The 20526-nt window shown below is 39.0% G+C and overlaps 1 protein-coding gene across 1 annotated transcript in view; it reads right to left on the bottom strand.

The window, feature by feature from the left end:
* The window catches only part of Dhc16F (Dynein heavy chain at 16F), a 1052459-nt gene that overhangs the window by 952214 nt on the left and 79719 nt on the right, over positions 1-20526 (bottom strand). Inside the window, exon 5 of the mRNA XM_068227815.1 lies at positions 18367-18547. Within this exon, the coding sequence (XP_068083916.1) occupies positions 18367-18547 (181 nt within the window). The remainder of the gene's footprint in view (positions 1-18366; positions 18548-20526) is intronic.

The following is a 20526-nucleotide window of genomic DNA, read 5'->3' as shown; positions in this document are numbered from 1 at the left end:
ACCTTGCTCTATGCTGATGATGTGCTTTTGGCCTCTGAGGAATAAGAATGACCTACAATTAGAAGTCAGGCAAGGACCAAATGGACCAACTGCCTTGCAAAATTTGGACTACAGCTCAGCATTAAGAAAACTGAATATTTTAAAACAGATCTAAATTATTTGAGTACGATTCAATTTTTTTTGTTTGCTTTACATCGCACCGACACAGATAGGTCTCATGGCGACGATGGGACTGGGACAGGGAAGGCCTAGGAATGGGAAGGAAGCGGCCGTGGCCTTAATTAAGGTACAGCCCCAGCATTTGCCTGATGTGAAAATGGGAAACCACGGAAAACCGTCTTCAGGACTGCCGACAGTGGGGTTCGAACCCACTATCTCCCGATTACTGGATACTGGCCGCACTTAAGCGACTGCAGCTTTCGAGCTCGGTACGATTCAAATTAATGGTGTTGACCTTCCAAAGACAATGTCATTTACATATCTTTATTTGACAATTACTATAGATGGAACTCTCAATTCTGAAATAAAAAATCATGTGAGCAGCATATAGCTGAAGTGATGCTCAGTGACTAGTGTCCTATGTAATAAGAAGATTCCAGACCGGCTAAAGTCTAAAGTTTATCGATCTGTGGTGCAAGCAGTTGCTCTGTATGATGCAGAATGCTGGCCTTCCACTAAGGAGATGGAACAGCAACTTGGCATGATGGAAACAAAAGATGCTCCAATGGATATCCGGCTTGACACTTCATGATCATGTCTGCAATAATGAAGTTCACAAGCGATATGGTGTGACAATAATCATTGGAAATATGATGAAAAGCCGTCTCTGCTGTTGTGGGCATGTACTTCAAGCTGCTGAAACAACAGTTGCAGAGACTGGATTGACCTTGCAGATTGATGGGAAAAGGCCAGTAAGCTGACTGAGACAGCACTGGCTTGACACTATACATGAAAATCTAAAATTGCACGCCTTCATTTTGACACAGCACATGATCATTTAAAATGGTGACAGAGAAACAAACACCGAGCTTGATAGCTGCAGTCGTTTAAGAGCAGCCAGTATCCAGTATTCGGGAGAGAGTAGGTTCGAACCCTACTGTCAGCCGCCCTGAAGATGGTTTTCCATGGTTTCCCATTTTCACACCAGGCAAATGCTGGGGCTGTAATTAATTAAGGCCACTTTCTTCCCACGCCTAGCCCTTCCCTGTCCCATCAATGCTATAAGACCTATCTATGTTGGTGTGACGTAAAGCAACTAGCAAAAAAAAAAAGAGAGATAGTGAGACAAACAAACAGTCCCTGCTAGTATGTGGGACAAACGTTAAGGAATAAGAGAAAAGGAGAAGAATTGTGACATTAATAAGCCCTCTTCCTGCGTTTGAACTCCCGCTTCAGCAACTGACAGTAGTGTACTGTAACTACAACTGCATGAACTCTACCATGTCAAGAAAGTTTAATGTATCTTCACAAGATGGCACCACTATTGTTTCTAACTTCCACCTAGTGGATTGAAATGTAATTAACTTGATCGGGAATGTACATGTTTGCGGGTTTGCTAATATGATTACTTTCTGCTATTTTTGACTTTATCAACCAATCAGATTACTGCCTTACAATGTCATGTTCCACCAATGAGACAGTTTAATTAATTTTCTAGAACAATCACCCAGCCCCATATATAGAGCTGTGAGTTTGTACCTTAAGGTGTCAATCTTCATCAGGATTTTGAGAGTGCTACACTAATTGAGGAGGTCTCCCGATGAAGGCCAGATGATGAGGTTGGGGCTAGCTTCAGCGTAGAGATAGCAGCATAAGGTGAAGCAGAACTATCACCTAACTATGTAAACTTTACCTATGTGTGGCAAAGGGAAGATTCCTGCGTTCCCCTTTTTGCATGTAATGTTAGGTAGATCTGCATTTCCTCAAATTTTAATATTGGATTTCTCTTCTTTCTGTCAGGAATTAAAATGTAGGTTTTTCTAGGCAGTCTATGGACTTGTGAAACTCTCTCGGAAATTATATAAAATGTAAGGATGCATGAGTGTGTACCCTCGTTTCCCCTTATTAACTTTGTTTCCTGGCAACTAAAAGTTCAAATTCTAAATTTCCCCCCCCTGTCTTTTTAGACTTTAACTTTTCTTTCTTGGTCACCAAGTAGCATGGGTCACTGGGTCTTAAGCCATATTAGGTTTTATAAGTTTTGTACTGAGAATGCTCAAGTGGGTTCATCCTCAATTTCATTTTGTTCTTGGACTTTCCAATAAACATTGTTTTCTCTTTCTTCGCTGTGTAGAATGAGCTTTGGTTCCTGTGTTCTGGATCTTTCAATCTGTTATTTGGTGTGGCTACTCTATGAAATGAGGGTAATGAGTGTGAAAGCCGTTTAACCTTTTAAAAGCAGAAAGTGGAACTCTGCTAAATGTAAAAAGAGGTGTTTTAACGTAAAGTCATTAGGCCATTGGAGACTGTGAATTGTAAATTGTGGTTCAGGGTTCAAGAAACTTCTGATAAATAACTTTGAATGTGAGGGTTCGATTCCCCTTCTGGCAATTTTCTTTTAAAACCTTCAGCTTCTTTTTTGAACGAAGTAAGATTAGGAGGACAGTTGTATTGCAACTACAAGAAAAGTAAACTCGATGTGGCAGTAAATGCCATTAAGGCTGGAAAAATGTCCTACTGCAAAGCCGCAGAGTATTTTCAGGTACCGCGATCGACCCTGGAGAATAAGGTGAACCGCACCAAACCCAAAGCAATCGGAGCACCACCTGTCCTGAACACTGAAGAGGAGGAAATGCTTGTACACGGGATCGTCCGAGAAGCACACTGGGGATATCCTCTCACTTCAAGTGATATTCGATATATTGTAAAGGGGTACTGAACCCGACACGGGCATGATCTAAGGACCTTTGGCTAATACTGACCTTCCAATTTACAGACGCAATGCTATATGAGAAAAGGGACATCGAAATTAATTAATATCCGCATCATTACGATATATAAATTGAGTCTTTAGAATTTATATTACAGGATTTCTTTATTTGCAACTCAGTGTGCGATACTTCCTTTGTGTAAAGGGGGAACGCGGCAGGAGCCAAGCCTAGCCAAAGTCAAGAGGGGCGACAATCAGTGGTTTCCCATGGCGCCACTCGTGAAGAAACATCCCTTCCTCACGACTGAGAGAATGAGGGGAAACAGATTTTTTCGAAGCGGAATACCAGAGCCATCTTTATTTTGGACTAGCCAACTTAATTTTCTACGAGATAAAATTTATTTTAAATCTGAATTCTGGAGTCGTTCTTCACTTTAAAAGAGACAACTATGATTGAGCCATTTATTTAGAGTCTCTAATGTCATATTACATGCTAACTTTTCATACAAGAAAGAATACGGCCTCAGTTATGAGTGGAAAGTTACCAAGGGCCATCTGGACATCGTCACCTTTCACCCTTCAGAGGGGAGTTCACCAGAGCAGAGAGGGGGAAGCTGGACAGGCTTTAATTAATTAAAGGAAATCTAATGAAGGATAATTGGGCGGATATGTCTCGGTCACATCAGATGATTTTTGGTCACTTGATAGTTGCACTATTATACCTCTAATGGGCCGAGAAAAGGTCGTATGCAGATTTGTAGAAGGGGAAATCGCTTCTTTGTAAAAACCACTGCAGTAAGGGAAGAGCGTCATTCGGGATTTTCAACTTGGTGAGGGCGGAGCTATATTCGCGACGCTCGCACTAGTGCTTTGTTCTAGTGACTTAAACTTAAATTTTCAAGTAAAGTCAAATAATTCGTCTTAAATAAAATGAACAGTTATTTTTCGTGACTCCTACGTGTATATTTAATGAACAGTGTCGTATCGCGAACTTACAGCGTGGAACGTAATAACATTATTATTATTATTATTATTATTACTGTAGCATGGCAGCGCCAACGAGCAACAAAGGCTAAATTAGCTGTGATAGACGGAGTTCGCTACTGAACCGCGAATGACGGAATAGTTTTCAGAGTAGTGCCTGAACATTCATGTTGAACGCTGATTAATTGAAGTGTAAATTTAAACAGTGATGTGTCTGTGCACAGGAGTACTTCCAGTGTTTCATCAGCAAGGAACAATGAACTTCAATCCTAAAGTGGTGATGGAGCTGCAACTGATTACCGTGGTATCCATGGAGCAGCAGTAAATACAGGATGAATCTCCTGACCTGACAAAGATGTCGTCATCGTGATAGAGATGAGTATTAATTTTGAATATCTGGCATGTTTAGTGGGGATGGGAAATGTTTATCAGAAGCTGACGCTATAAAAGGTTAAATATGTAGTTGAATATAAGTGCCGAAATGGGCACGTAGTTGTAAATTCTTAGTTTAGGGAGTCGGCGACACGTCTGAGTGATTGATTGTAAATAATTTAGGGAATATAATACTTTAGTTTTGCATGTGGTAGAGATTTCTTTAGTTATTTTATCTTGGGAGATTTTTGTTTGATTACTTGCGTCAGAAGACCGGTAGTAATGAGTTAGGGAATTGCAGGTAGAGTGTAATTATTCTAATTTGATAAGTGCATGACAGGTAAAAAGGGGTAAGTATTATATTGTGTGAAGGCATGGAGCAACAACAAGCGCCGGCGGAACTGATAACCCAAGGCCCCCCCACTGATATATTTAGATAGAGAGTCTTGTATTTAAGTTGGATTATTTGATCAAATTTATCAGGATGTGATTATAATGCGTGTGTCGAATATTAATCCGTGTGAATATCAAATTAATTAATTAATTAATTAATTAATTGATTAATTAATGCATTGCTATGTGATGATAAAGTGACCGGGTGTAACTATCAGTAATTAGAAGTTATTAATTAGGTGTTAATTGCCGTGTGATAATTATATTGCAATTGCGAAGTAGATCCCGCGTGATTACCTGGTATGTTCAAAGCACCAGGTAAGTCATGTAGAATGACAGTCAAAAGATGGAAATAATAATAATAATAATAATAATAATAATAATAATAATAATAATAATAATAATAATAATAATAATAATAATGGTCACGCAAATATTAGCATTGTAATACCGGCGTCGCGTTGTAAAAGTGACGTGATACTGTTGAGAAAGTATGTGTTGAATTCAAGGTGATTTGCGCGAGTTATGAGCCCTTAGATTATTTTGTGGATGTACGTCAATGTGAAGTGTTTTTGTTCCTTTGAAAGGGAATGTCACGCCTGTTATGTAGGGCTATCGACCCCTGGGGTGGCGGACGTGGCCGTCTGACCTTGCTCCCAGTTGTGTTTTTTTTTGTGCGGGTTCCCGTAACGGAGGAAAGAGGGACATTAAGTAAAAGGGAAGTTGGCCTGTGTGAACGTCTAAATATGCGATTATTCAACACGTCAGAAGTGGTGTTTTTATTAACAAGTGACCCGGCCGATAATGCTAATCTTTGTCAGTGAATCATTGTTAATTGTTTGAATGTAATATAGATAGGGATTACAGGACCATGTCTTCATCGCAAGGGGTTGTCAGTTCAATGCTCAACGTAGGCAATGGAAGCCTACAGTGTCAATAAGAATATTGAAGTGCCTCATGTATTTGCTGCATATCATGTATGATTTTTATGTGTTCTATGTGTCATGTTTGATTGTAAATAAGGTCAGCGATGGTTCTGTCCATCGGCCTGCAAATGTCTATTCTAGTGAGGGTCGGTTCGAACCCAGGTGTAGTTTCATATTTGTGTATTTTCCTTTACGTCATTTCATTGGGAAATCTAGGTTTTCATTAGAGTAGTGATTGCTCAGACATGTTGTCGCGTGCATGTTAGTTTTGTGTGTTAGTGATATAATATAGCCTCAGTGTTAACGGTAAAATTTTCCATTCACTTCATGTCACGATACATCGCGTCGCGATATACTCACTCCTTTCTATCACGCATAATGGACAAACGTCCACAGAATAATTCACAACACTTATAAATATTAATGTAGTTCATCAGTGTATCTTAATGTGTCATTCTCATCACCATCAAGGTTAAATAAACCGGTCTTGTTAGTTAAAATTTAATCCGAATGTGTTCTCATTGTAGTTAAGTATGCCCGTCATCCTACCCTGTACGCCTTTAAGATAATGTTAGATAAGCGCCTATTTTAATATACTTTTGACCCATGTGCGACCCTGTAGATCCAATGCCGGTGCCTTATTAGGGTAGGGGCGGGTGTATACTTGTGGCGCTCCAAGTGGGGTGTGTTTTACTGTTTAATAGGCGCGCATATTTACTTTACCTGCCATACAAATTGTGCCTATCGCGGGGCATTTTTACGGTTTAATAGGTGTATTTAATTGTTTAATAGGCGCATATTTATTCCACCTATTGCATACTAATGGTGCGCAAACAGGGCGTGTTCTGTTGTTTAATAGGCAAGGAATACCTGTGTGGCTTCCAAGAGTGGGCACGATTATTTTTGGTAACCCGTGCATACTTCTGACATTTCCACGTGAAGCCTAGTTTATTATAGTTGAATAAGTGACACCTTGATGTCAATCTCAAATCGTTATCATGAATGAGAACACAGTCATGGTGCAATGATATGGGCAAAGCCATGACAGTCGCGTGAGCAGGGGCGTATCCAAGATTCAAGGGGATGAGTTTGAATCCCAGGAAACAGCTAAATGACTTTCCCATAAGTGAGGCTCAAAGTGAATAGTGGTTTCTTTAGTGTAGATCTATTCACGGATATTAGCCAGTGGTGCATGTTTCATCACAAACCAACCTGCTATTAGGAAATATATTTACGTTAGTATAACCGTGGATGAGAAGAGGTAACCTCACGACTACTTTCTCTTTTTCGAGTGGCAGTAGGTTAATTACATGGGTTCAGTTTGAGATTCTGATGACTTTGCGTGTTTGAAGAACCTCAATGCTGAAGGCATGCGTTGATTTACTGGCATTATACCACTTGTGTTGGTATTTAAATCGAGCCCAATTTTAGAATTATAGGTTAATCGGCAACTTTATTAATTGAATTTAAGGGCTGTAATTAATTTTATTTTCCAGAAACTCCCATTGTCATTTTATAAATTTCATGAACCTTGATGATGTTAGGTAGTTAGGCAGCTTCGATTATAGCCGTTTTGAGGCTTAATTTGGAATGATAATTAATGTAGAAATCTATGAAGCTGAAAGATCGCAAGTTTGGATAATGAAATTTTTTCTTTTTGAAAAACAATGTTGTGGATTGTTGGCATCGATGTTAGCGAGGGGGATCCTGTCATCTCAACACATATTAATATGGATCGTGAAGTCGTGCGGGCGTTGTTGGAGGAGATTAGGGAAATGAAGGACAGCATTAAAAGACTTGAAAGTAGGATGGAAGAGAACAGTGCGCAGACTAGGGAAATGACGAGGAAAGCGAGTAGTAGTATAAGAAGGCTCGCAGAGGAACTGAGACAGGACAGGATAAAAGGGCGCGAAGATAAATTGGAAGGGAAAATGGAGCAGAGTAGTCCAGAGAATAGCGAAGTGATGAACAGTACAAAGAACTCTGAGGATAAACTAACTAATCTTCAGGATAAGGCAGAAGGAAAGCGAACAGAGATAGAGGCAGTAAGCGAAAGGGAAGTTGAGGGAATAGTTGAGCAATTTCATCAGGTTGAGACCAGTATCACACGAGACAGTGTCCATGTTAATGGCGAAATCAGGAGCGTCAATGGAGAAATGGAGAAGATGGAAGACGAGATGAAAGCTGAGGACGGAGCAGAAAGGAAGAGGGCGTCAGGTCGATACAAGAGACGACAACGCAACAAACAATACCGATATAAATATGGATGGTTTACCAGTCAAAGAAGAACCTATTTAAGATGGAGAAATCGGAATACTGGAGGTTCGAAGTTACAGCATGCGAACTGGAGGAAAGATGAGAGATGGACGAGTTTTGAGACCTAGACAATACGTGGAGCAATTAAAACGTAAACGAGGAAGCAAGGAGAAGCGGCATGTTGCCACATTGCCAGTAACTGGAAGAAGTGGAAGTCTTGAGTTCGGAGCACATGCAGACTCAAGCAGGTCGAAACCAAAAGGTACCGACGAGATTAGAGAGGATCCAGGAGGATATTCTGAGTACCGAATGCAGATCTAACTTATCGACGGTCATGTTATGCATGTAAATATTTGTAAATAGTATCACCCTGACGCAGCAGATGAATTACATTAATTACCCGAACGTGACAGGATCCAAGAAAAAGTGAACAATGCAGAAGAACCTGGGGCAACGGATGAAGAAGAGGATGAGGATGACGGAGAAGACCACCGTGATGTGCCGGATGACGAGTCGGGACCAAATGAGAAAGACGAAGAGGTGAACTGCTTGGAGAAGTTGTTTTCGCATGGAGCTATAGCAGATGTAGAATGTCCAGAATGTCAGTACCTGGAAAATTAGAGAGAGGCATTGCGTCAGATTGCATATTACTTAGAGAGAGAACAAGGAACTTCGCCGGAGAGCGAGAGATTCGGAGGAGTCGCGAAGGGACATCGTCAGTTGAGTATTTGGTGACGAAATGTGTCCAGTACCTGTACCCATTTCTTCTCGGGGAGAGGGGAATATGAGCCCGACACGGGCATGATCTAAGGACCTTTGGCTAATAATGACCTTCCAAATTACAGACGCAATGCTATATGAGAAAAGGGACATCGAAATTAATTAATATCCGCATCATTACGATATATAAATTGAGTCTTTAGAATTTATATTACAGGATTTCTTTATTTGCAACTCAGTGTGCGATACTTCCTTTGTGTAAAGGGGGAACGCGGCAGGAGCCAAGCCTAGCCAAAGTCAAGAGGGGCGACAATCAGTGGTTTCCCATGGCGCCACTCGTGAAGAAACATCCCTTCCTCACGACTGAGAGAATGAGGGGAAACAGATTTTTTCGAAGCGGAATACCAGAGCCATCTTTATTTTGGACTAGCCAACTTAATTTTCTACGAGATAAAATTTATTTTAAATCTGAATTCTGGAGTCGTTCTTCACTTTAAAAGAGACGACTATGATTGAGCCATTTATTTAGAGTCTCTAATGTCATATTACATGCTAACTTTTCATACAAGAAAGAATACGGCCTCAGTTATGAGTGGAAAGTTACCAAGGGCCATCTGGACATCGTCACCTTTCACCCTTCAGAGGGGAGTTCACCAGAGCAGAGAGGGGGAAGCTGGACGGACTTTAATTAATTAAAGGAAATCTAATGAAAGATAATTGGGCGGATATGTCTCGGTCACATCAGATGATTTTTGGTCACTTGATAGTTGCACTATTATACCTCTAATGGGCCGAGAAAAGGTCGTATGCAGATTTGTAGAAGGGGAAATCGCTTCTTTGTAAAAACCACTGCAGTAAGGTAAGAGCGTCATTCGGGATTTTCAACTTGGTGAGGGCGGAGCTATATTCGCGACGCTCGCACTAGTGCTTTGTTCTAGTGACTTAAACTTAAATTTTCAAGCGAAGTCAAATAATTCGTCTTAAATAAAATGAACAGTTATTTTTCGTGACTCCTACGTGTATATTTAATGAACAGTGTCGTATCGCGAACTTACAGCGTGGAACGTAATAACATTATTATTATTATTACTGTAGCATGGCAGCGCCAACGAGCAACAAACGCTAAATTAGCTGTGATAGACAGAGTTCGCTACTGAACTGCGAGTGACGGGATAGTTTTCAGAGTAGTGCCTGAACGCTCATGTTGAACGCTGATTAATTGAAGTGTAAATTTAAACAGTGATGTGTCTGTGCACAGGAGTACTTCCAGTGTTTCATCAGCAAGGAACGATGAACTTCAATCCTAAAGTGGTGATGGAGCTGCAACTGATTACCGTGGTATCCATGGAGCAGCAGTAAATACAGGATGGATCTCCTGACCTGACAAAGATGTCATCATCGTGATAGAGATGAGTATTAATTTTGAATATCTGGCATGTTTAGTGGGGATGGGAAATGTTTATCAGAAGCTGACGCTATAAAAGGTTAAATATGTAGTTGAATATAAGTGCCGAAATGGGCACGTAGTTGTAAATTCTTAGTTTAGGGAGTCGGCGACACGTCTGAGTGATTGATTGTAAATAATTTAGGGAATATAATACTTTAGTTTTGCATGTGGTAGAGATTTCTTTAGTTATTTTATCTTGGGAGATTTTTGTTTGATTACTTGCGTCAGAAGACCGGTAGTAATGAGTTAGGGAATTGCAGGTAGAGTGTAATTATTCTAATTTGATAAGTGCATGACAGGTAAAAAGGGGTAAGTATTATATTGTGTGAAGGCATGGAGCAACAACAAGCGCCGGCGGAACTGATAACCCAAGGCCCCCCCACTGATATATTTAGATAGAGAGTCTTGTATTTAAGTTGGATTATTTGATCAAATTTATCAGGATGTGATTATAATGCGTGTGTCGAATATTAATCCGTGTGAATATCAAATTAATTAATTAATTAATTAATTAATTGATTAATTAATGCATTGCTATGTGATGATAAAGTGACCGGGTGTAACTATCAGTAATTAGAAGTTATTAATTAGGTGTTAATTGCCGTGTGATAATTATATTGCAATTGCGAAGTAGATCCCGCGTGATTACCTGGTATGTTCAAAGCACCAGGTAAGTCATGTAGAATGACAGTCAAAAGATGGAAATAATAATAATAATAATAATAATAATAATAATAATAATAATAATAATAATAATGGTCACGCAAATATTAGCATTGTAACACCGGCGTCGCGTTGTAAAAGTGACGTGATACTGTTGAGAAAGTATGTGTTGAATTCAAGGTGATTTGCGCGAGTTATGAGCCCTTAGATTATTTTGTGGATGTACGTCAATGTGAAGTGTTTTTGTTCCTTTGAAAGGGAATGTCACGCCTGTTATGTAGGGCTATCGACCCCTGGGGTGGCGGACGTGGCCGTCTGACCTTGCTCCCAGTTGTGTTTTTTTTTGTGCGGGTTCCCGTAACGGAGGAAAGAGGGACATTAAGTAAAAGGGAAGTTGGCCTGTGTGAACGTCTAAATATGCGATTATTCAACACGTCAGAAGTGGTGTTTTTATTAACAAGTGACCCGGCCGATAATGCTACTTTGTCAGTGAATCATTGTTAATTGTTTGAATGTAATATAGATAGGGATTACAGGACCATGTCTTCATCGCAAGGGGTTGTCAGTTCAATGCTCAACGTAGGCATTGGAAGCCTACAGTGTCAATAAGAATATTGAAGTGCCTCATGTATTTGCTGCATATCATGTATGATTTTTATGTGTTCTATGTGTCATGTTTGATTGTAAATAAGGTCAGCGGTGGTTCTGTCCATCGGCCTGCAAATGTCTATTCTAGTGAGGGTCGGTTCGAACCCAGGTGTAGTTTCATATTTGTGTATTTTCCTTTACGTCATTTCATTGGGAAATCTAGGTTTTCATTAGAGTAGTGATTGCTCAGACATGTTGTCGCGTGCATGTTAGTTTTATGTGTTAGTGATATAATATAGCCTCAGTGTTACGGTAAAATTTTCCATTCACTTCATGCCACGATACATCGCGTCGCGATATACTCACTCCTTTCTATCACGCATAATGGACAAACGTCCACAGAATAATTCACAACACTTATAAATATTAATGTAGTTCATCAGTGTATCTTAATGTGTCATTCTCATCACCATCAAGGTTAAATAAACCGGTCTTGTTAGTTAAAATTTAATCCGAATGTGTTCTCATTGTAGTTAAGTATGCCCGTCATCCTACCCTGTACGCCTTTAAGATAATGTTAGATAAGCGCCTATTTTAATATACTTTTGACCCATGTGTGACCCTGTAGATCCAATGCCGGTGCCTTATTAGGGTAGGGGCGGGTGTAGTACCTTGACAGGATTGGAAGAAAGGAGAGGAGATTTACCCAGAATCTTCCAAGCGTCGAATGGGCAAGGTCTTTCTTCATCAGGATTTTGAGAGTGCTACACTAATTGAGGAGGTCTCCCGATGAAGGCCAGATGATGAGGTTGGGACTAGCTTCGGCGTAGAGACAGAAACATAGGTGAACTATGTGAACTTTACTTACATGTTCTCTCCGTTCGCCTCTCAGAGAACATTAAGAGAGCTCGTGCTGAGGTTAGCTCGGTGTCCGTGAGCGAATTTTTCGTTATTGTGCAACCCACTCTGGAAAACATTCCACTGGAAAATGTCATAAACTATGACGAAACCAACTTAAGTGACGACCCTGGGAACAAACATGTGATTGTTAGGAGAGGGATTAAGCATGTGGAGAGAAAAATGGACTTCTCCAAGACAAGTATTTCTGTCATGATGTGTGCAAGTGGGGATGGAAAACTACTGCCCCCGTACGTTTTGTACAAGTCTGAGCATCTGTGTGATAACTGGCAAGAAGGAGGCCCTCCTGGCACCCGATACAACAGGAACAAAAGTGGATGGTTTGATCTACCGATTTTTGAAGACTGGTTCTTAACGGTGGCACTGCCGTATTTGAAACAGCTGGATGGACCAAAAGTCATGATCGGGGACAATTTATCGAGCCATGTGTCTCTCTCAGTTGTTCAAGAATGTGAAAAACACAACATTTCTTTTATCCTTCTCCCACCAAATAGCACACATATTCTACAACCTTTAGACGTGTGCTTTTTTTGGGCCACTTAAGAAAGCCTGGAGGGATGTGCTGACGAACTGGAAGAAGTGTACACATGGGCCTATATCTAGAGATGCTTTCTCATCTCTTCTGAAGGAGACGCTAGATAGAGGCGCGAAAAGCAGATAATATCAGAAGTGGCTTCCGCAGCACTGGATTAATTCCTCTTGACCCCCAGAGAGTCCTTAAAAGGTTTCCAGAAACATCAGATTCAAATGCAAAGGAATCGTCTTGGTCATCCACCTTCGAGACAGTACTATCTCAAGCTCGTTACGGCTCTGGTTCTACCGCATCATCTCGCCATTGTAAACTGAATGTTCCTCCGGGAAAATCTATCATGCATGGTCACTTTCATGACAGTGAAACTGCTCTAGAAAATCAGGAAGTAGTTCCACAGTTATCAGATGACCAACAGTTCCACACAGTTCCACACTTGGACTAGAAAGTTTTGTCGTAGTGAACTACGATTACGAGTCTGGGAGCAAGAAACAAACTAGGCAATATGCTGGTGTGACGGTCAACATAGGAGCTCAGGATGTCGTCGTAAAATTCCTACGGTCACACAGGGGAAGCAAGAAAATGTTTGTGTTTCCAAGTGTCGAGGATAAGGACACAGTTCTGAAGGACCAGATTGCCAAAATTCTACTGGCACCAAAAGAGAAAAGGGGAATATTCACCTTTGATACAGACGTTGCGTAAATAATAATAATAATAATGCTATTTGTTTTACGTCCCAATAACTACTTTTATGGTCTTTGGAGATGCCAAGGTGCCGGAATTTAGTCCCGCCGGAGTTCTTTTACCTGCCAGTAAATCTACCGACACGAGGCTGTCGTATTTGAGCACCTTCAAATACCACCGGACTGAACCAGGATCGAACCTGCCAAGTTGGGGATAGAAGGCCAGCGCCTTAACCGTCTGAGCCACTCAGCCCGGCGAGTGTAAATAATCCACATGAATGACTAAATTGAATAGAAAGTAAACTATATTGTATTTTGTGGCAAAGTTTTGTTTGTTTTGTTATGTAAATAAGGAATAATTCTGCTATTTCATGCACATTTATTTTTTTCGCAAATAACTGTCCGAAATAACTCCATACATGAGGTAATCACAGACGGTAACTTAAAAATACTGCCACTCCGAATTTACCCCAACATATGGGGTAACTTCGGACACATTTTAATGTTGTTTTTTTTTTAACACAACGATGTGCATTTTCATGTTTCTTCCGGTGTTCATTTTATCTCTTAGATATGTACCTGGACATAGAAATTGAAATAATATAAATTAAATTCATTAATAAGGAACATAAACAAAAAATCGCTAAAAGTGTCCGAAATTACCCCAAATGACAGTACTTGTATATTTGAAACTAGTTTTGGCCTTGCTAGAGACCATCATCTGTCAAAATCATGAAGTTAAGGCAAGATGTAAATTATAATACATAAAATTTATGAAATAGGAGTGTGTTGTTGGCATTCGGTGCAAGGGATTTAAAGAGTTGAATGATAAACACTCATTATGATCATATTTGTTCTAGTGTAAGTTGGAATTATTCTCAACGTTTTCTTCTAATTTGAAGAATACACTTCTTAAAAGACTAGGTTAAACACCTCCAATATTATCACTTGGAGAATCTTCTTGAATTCAGTTCAGTTGAAATAAGTGTGAACAGAATCATGTTGATTGGAAGAAAGTTAACGACATATACTTTTGAAATCACTGAGAAGGTACTTGGATTCTACAATCATCTTAGGAAGGAATGAGTGTCTGATGGTATTTGGAGAAAAGTAGAGGCCAGGAAGTAAGTTAACGCAAAGGTTAATATGAGTAAAACAAGACTGTAAACAGCAGCAGTACAAAAGAAATATGCAGAAGCTTGTAAGAATGGGAGGAAAAGTGTGGATGGATATGAGAGCACAAAAGGCAGAAGAGGCATCGGTAAGGGGAGATGGTAAGGAACTATACAGAACCACATAGAAACTTTCAAAGAGAGGTTTTATCAGGAATAAGCCTGTTAAAAAAAAGAGAGGTGAATTACTGACCACCCAGGAAGAATAGTGCTTAGGAATGGGAAAGTCTTGGAATGAATTGAAGAGCCTAGCCAACAATAGGACCAGATGGAAGTGTTTCATGGTAGCCATATGGTCCAAGAGGAGCAACAGGAATTAAGTCTTTGAGTTTAATGACAAGTGAAGGTATGTACAATGATATATCATTGATAAAGAATCTCAGTGAGCATAGCCATAACTGTATTAATGTTATATTTTGCAAGTGCTACATCACAAGGGAACAACATTGGCATGTCTGGTTAGTTAGGATCATCGGCATTATGAACCCTAGTAATATTTATATCCCAGCTCGGTTGTGAAGGTATTGTTCTGGTGATACTTATGCCTCTGTAAGAAATAATTTGTATGAAATACGAAATGTAGAGCTCATCTGCCATGAACCATTGGAATATTGTAATGTGAAGGAGAGTATGTAAGTAGAGTTACTTAGCATGATTTGACTTATCATATATGGTTATTTGAGTCCAGTGCACCTAATATATTTAAGCATTTCATCTATATGAATCCAAATTGTATTTGATTACCAAAGGAAGATGATCATCCAAGAAAGTACATACAGGTACAAGGTGGTAAGTGAGGACATGCACCCGAGCCCACTGTATGTTGGAATTACTGTAGATTTCCATTTCATGCACATCTGTGTCATAGAGACATGCATATTGTTTACTTTTAAGTGTAAGCTAGTTAACGACTGTATCTCACATCATACACTGTTTGTATATAATTTAGATTACTTCTGCTGTGTAATTGAATGTACTGTGCCATTGCGAGCTTAGACTCAGGTGCCCCTTGAATGAATAAATAAAAACAAAAACATTGTTTCCTTGCAGGTTCCACAGCAGTGCAATATGTTCTATTTCATTGTATTGTACTCTGAAGTTACAAGTACCTAATATTAATTATTTCATGTCATTTAATTGCTACTTAAGATGTTTTACATTACTTCAAAGAGGAATGATATCAAAAGAAGAGTAAGGATTGCCATGAATTAAATACATGTAAGGAAGCAAGTAAAGGAAAGATACTATAGAATTTATTTTTGGAATGTTATAATCCTGCTGGATTTCACAGCTTCATATGTTTGAGTTCAGAATAATATAACTTTGGGTTGATGTTGAAGCCATGATATTTATATTTGTATTGTAAAATGTCAGTCAGAATGTTTGTAAACAAACATCATGTGAAATTGCAGCAGCCATCATTATTGAGGTCAAGACTACATTGTCATGTCTGTTCTTGCTTCTTGTTGAGGTGATAAAGTTCATGCTAGCAATTTTTGAGATAAGAGATATGAACCGCTTTGATATATGTAATTCAATTGTCCACCCATGTCGTATTGTTTATTAAGATTTTAATTTCATGAGTAAATTTGGGGCATTTCCATGAAAATTAACCATATGTTATCATTTATAATTAGTGGTATCTCTTATCCTGTCCTACATATGATAAGATGACGACACATCACAAAATTAATGCAATGCATAGAGGTACGTTACTGGCCAACTGCTCTGCAAACCATACGCCCACGAGGTGAGTACATTGTCATTGACTGACCAGGCAAGCCGAGGCAATGTAAGAAGGAGAAGATGGGTATATTAGCAACCTGAAATTTGCAGATGGTGGTGAAGTATCAAAGAAAATTCCATTCAAAATACTGATCAGTGCTGACTACCTTGAACACATTTCCCTGATTGTCAGAGGCAATTACAATTTGTAGAAGTATTTTCGGTTGTATTCTGTTTGGAAGTCACCCAGGAGTTTCAGTAGAAGAAACAACCTCATAATTTATTTACCATTCAGAAATGGACCATCTCTTGAGAAAATTCTGGGAACTTGAGAACATCGCAATCATAAATGATGAAACTCAACATTTCACCAACAATAAACATAAGACTTTGATGAAAACTAAGAAAACAGTTTGCAGTACTACCTTGGAAAAATTAAGAACCATACCCACACAACGATAGAGATTTTGAGTAAAACATTTTGAGAATTTAAGGAAATGGTTCACCAGAGATCATGAGTACAAAGAGAGGTACAAAAATGCCAATGCCATGAAAAAGTACACAGAAAATGAACATATTGAGACAGGAAACACAGAATCTGTTAGAGGGAAGACCTTTTATGTGTCACAACATGCAGAAATTTGAGAAGATCATGAAACTACTAATGTAAGGATTGCCTTCGATGACTCTGCACATAAGAAATGAGAATTATCTTTAAATAACAACCTGGAGCCTGGGCCAAAATTCGAATCCAGATTCAGTGACGTTACATCCTTTAGCAAAACTGACAATGTTCAAATCATACCGTTTCTCACTCAAGACATGCAGCTTGAGAGAGTTATGTATTAAATATATATTATACAATAAATTACAAACATGTGAAAGGAAGTTTCTAAGATCAACTATGCAGAATACAAGAAGGGACAAAATCAGGATTGATTACAGCAGAAAACACGTGCAGGTGAACTCAACATTGGAGGATAGACCGCATCGGTATGAATGAAATAGTTTGGTCGTATAAAGTGAATGCAGGATACATGGGCTGCCATCAGGAGAGAGAACGATGACTGGAAAAAGAGCAGTCAGACTTCCCAGAAGGAGGTGGTTGGACCAAATTAAAAATCTAACAAAAAAAAAAAAAAAAGGGAGAGACATTGGATAATGTACTGGTCCCACCTGGCCCAGTGAAAAGATCCACAATTATGATGATGATGATGATGATGATGATGATGATGGCCATTCTAGTTTGTGGTTTCCCTGCTGGGCATCATACAACAACACAGAATATGAATAAGCTCCAGAGAATGCACTCAGAAAGCTAACTAACCGTCAGTCTATCTCTCATCCAACAACCCTCCATGTCAGTTTTTGGCACACTCAATGTCACCCAACAACATAAACTGAGCTGTAGAAAATGCTCACAAGTAGAATTCCACTTTCATTACTACACAGCAGCATGACCAGAATATCAAAATTGCTGTCCAGGTAGGCTATTCCATTTCAGCCATATGATTATTAGGCCTTCTTCATTATTTGTTCATACCCCTATCTTCTAGAATGGATTTTATTGGCACTCTGCAAATATTTGGAACTGGGGAATGCCAAGGAACTTTTCTCTTATTTAAATTATACATAAATAAAGAAAAAAACTAATGAACTGCCATATGAGCTTATAAGAGTGAGTGAAAGGCAGATTTTGAATGAAAGGAAATATCCACTTGAGCAACTGAAATGGTGAGTATATATCCAAAACTGATTCATGATTAGTGAACATGTTAACTGAAAGAATAAATGAGCATAGATATGGATATATATATAGCCTCCATATTTTACATAGTATTTATTCATTTAGAAAACAATGTAAATATAGAACATAATATCAACTTGTAAACCTGGCCTAAGAATATCGTACTTTTCCATTACAACTCCATATACATGTCAGAATTGTGGGAAATAAATAATACTAATTTCTAACATATACAGATTTGTTCTATTTGCTGACAGCCAGTTATTACATCAAATTTCATAGAATGGAAATAGTTTTCTATTTCAAATAAGAATGGAAGATTTTTCTAGAATAAATCTTTGAAGCAATTTAAGTACTGAGTATCCTTTTTATACCTGTGGACTGCCTGCAGGTCTTGGAGTTTCCAGTACTGCATTAGTCTCTTCCCCATGCAGGAGATCCTCGGAAGGTAGAAACTCGAAATGTATCCTCATTATATTTTCCAGTTCTGTTAACGAGTTTAGAATGATAGAGTGCAGAACATGCTCCATCATTATATCAGCTAAATGGATAAAACTAGACAAAGAGAAAACAATTAATATTAACATTTTTTAAATGCTGAAGGTATCTAGAACAAATTAGAAGGAACATCAACACAGTAGGTTCAGAATGAAATCTGTGGCAGATAACTTCAATTTACTTATTTATTTAGCCTATGGCACAAGAAACATACAGCATAAAAAGGAAGAAAGTTACAATCTAATTTCTAAATTATTTATATAGGTATTGTAGAACCTCTGGCATAGCATCCAAGAAATCAAAGATATTTAGTAAAAATACTGAGGACATTTGTTGACATTGTGTCTGATGGTTTGTGGGGAAATCTGCATTTGCATATTTGACTCAGATTTTCTCCCCATTTGTACAAAAGGTCAGCACATCTACTATGATTTGTTCTGAATCTGATCAGCATTGACCATGTTCTGCAAGGCAAATTCAGAGTATCATGTTTATCATTGCCCCTGAGAAAATTATGCAGGTGTGGTGGAGAACTATTTATCCATTCTTGCTTCCAGGCTAGACTGATATGCTGCCAGGTCCTTTGCTGTCCTGATTAGAGAATGCCTAGAATGGAGCCTTTTTACTTCATAGCCTGCAATGACCTCATGGATAAACAATTCAGTGTTGGCTGTTATCTCATTATACTCCCTGACTAGAGCCTGTTTCCTTTGCAGGTGAGGTGGAGGTATATGACTCAGAGCTGGCAGCCATGAAGTTGGAGATATTTTCCTGTGGCAGTAATGGTGCACATACAGAAGTTTGTTTTAGTTGGAAAGAGATCACTTTTATGTAGCAACCATGTAGTTAAACAGGGGAATGGTATTCTGCTCTAGAGCAAACAAGGCAAGCAAGATGGAAGCAGTAGAACCACAGCTTTTGGAAGATGTTATTCCTACATTTCAGTTTAGCTGCTGTCTTGGTTAGGTATTCTTTGAAGGACAGCAGTTTGTCAAGTGTGACCCCAAAGACACTTTGGATATTTATTATGTACTGGGCAGTTGTTCTCAAACTGAATATTCAGTTCACAGTTGGCGATATTGTTGCTGAGGTGAAAACACACTGCTTCAGTTTCGTAAGAGTTAGACTTAAATCTCCATCAATGAAAGTACTTGACTAAATCAGCTAGGTCCTCCATTGTTAGAAAGGAGGTCGGAATGGAAAACCTAAGTGAGAGAATTGATAGGAGTTAACTAAAATGGTTTGGACATGTCAACAGGATGGAGAAGGAAAGAATTCCAAAACAGAAGATGGAGATGAAGTTCGAGGGAAAGAGAGTGAGAACTAGAACAAGATTGACTGATTTGATACAGAAGAGTGCAAGCAGAAGAAACCTGGACAAAATGATGAAAGGAGAGAGGAAGATGGAGAAGTGCCCGGCAGGAGCTGATAAGGGGAAAGAAGAATGATTGACAGATAGAAAGTCTGTTTCAAAATCAATATCATCAATGATCAGGTTAGGGGCTATCAGAGTTCAGTAGTGCACTATGTGGAGCGGCCACGTGAGGGAGTCTAGCCAAGGAACAGTCGCCCTGTTTTCATCTCTCTCTGCTGTGCTGGCTGTCTGGACTTGCGAGATGAAGTGAAAATAACTTGGGTTGTCAATCAGGATTACCAGAGATGAGGTACAGTAACTGTGCAATCATGTGACGTCAGAGACCACTGTTATGACTAAACATCAGTTTGGATTTTGGTGAGGTGGGACACATCAACGCTCACAGCCGGCTGCCATGAAATAGCTGCTCCGCATGTTAGTGTAAATCTTGGAATTTTCATCCAATATTCACAATATTTTCTAACCACACCCAGGCGACTGGAGTGGGACATTGATGATGATTCACAATATTTTGTGAGTTCATTTAAGTTGCCAAAATTAAGATAATAATAAAATTTGGAACATCTTGTTAACATAGTTTCAAATTTATAACACATATTAAAATAATTAAACAAATTTCAAAACATTCCATGCATACTATTTTTTTGAGTTTTATCTTGAA

This window comes from Anabrus simplex, chromosome 5, assembly GCF_040414725.1.
Source record: "Anabrus simplex isolate iqAnaSimp1 chromosome 5, ASM4041472v1, whole genome shotgun sequence".
Lineage (NCBI taxonomy): Eukaryota > Metazoa > Arthropoda > Insecta > Orthoptera > Tettigoniidae > Anabrus > Anabrus simplex.
This window is presented reverse-complemented; position numbering and strand designations above follow the sequence as displayed.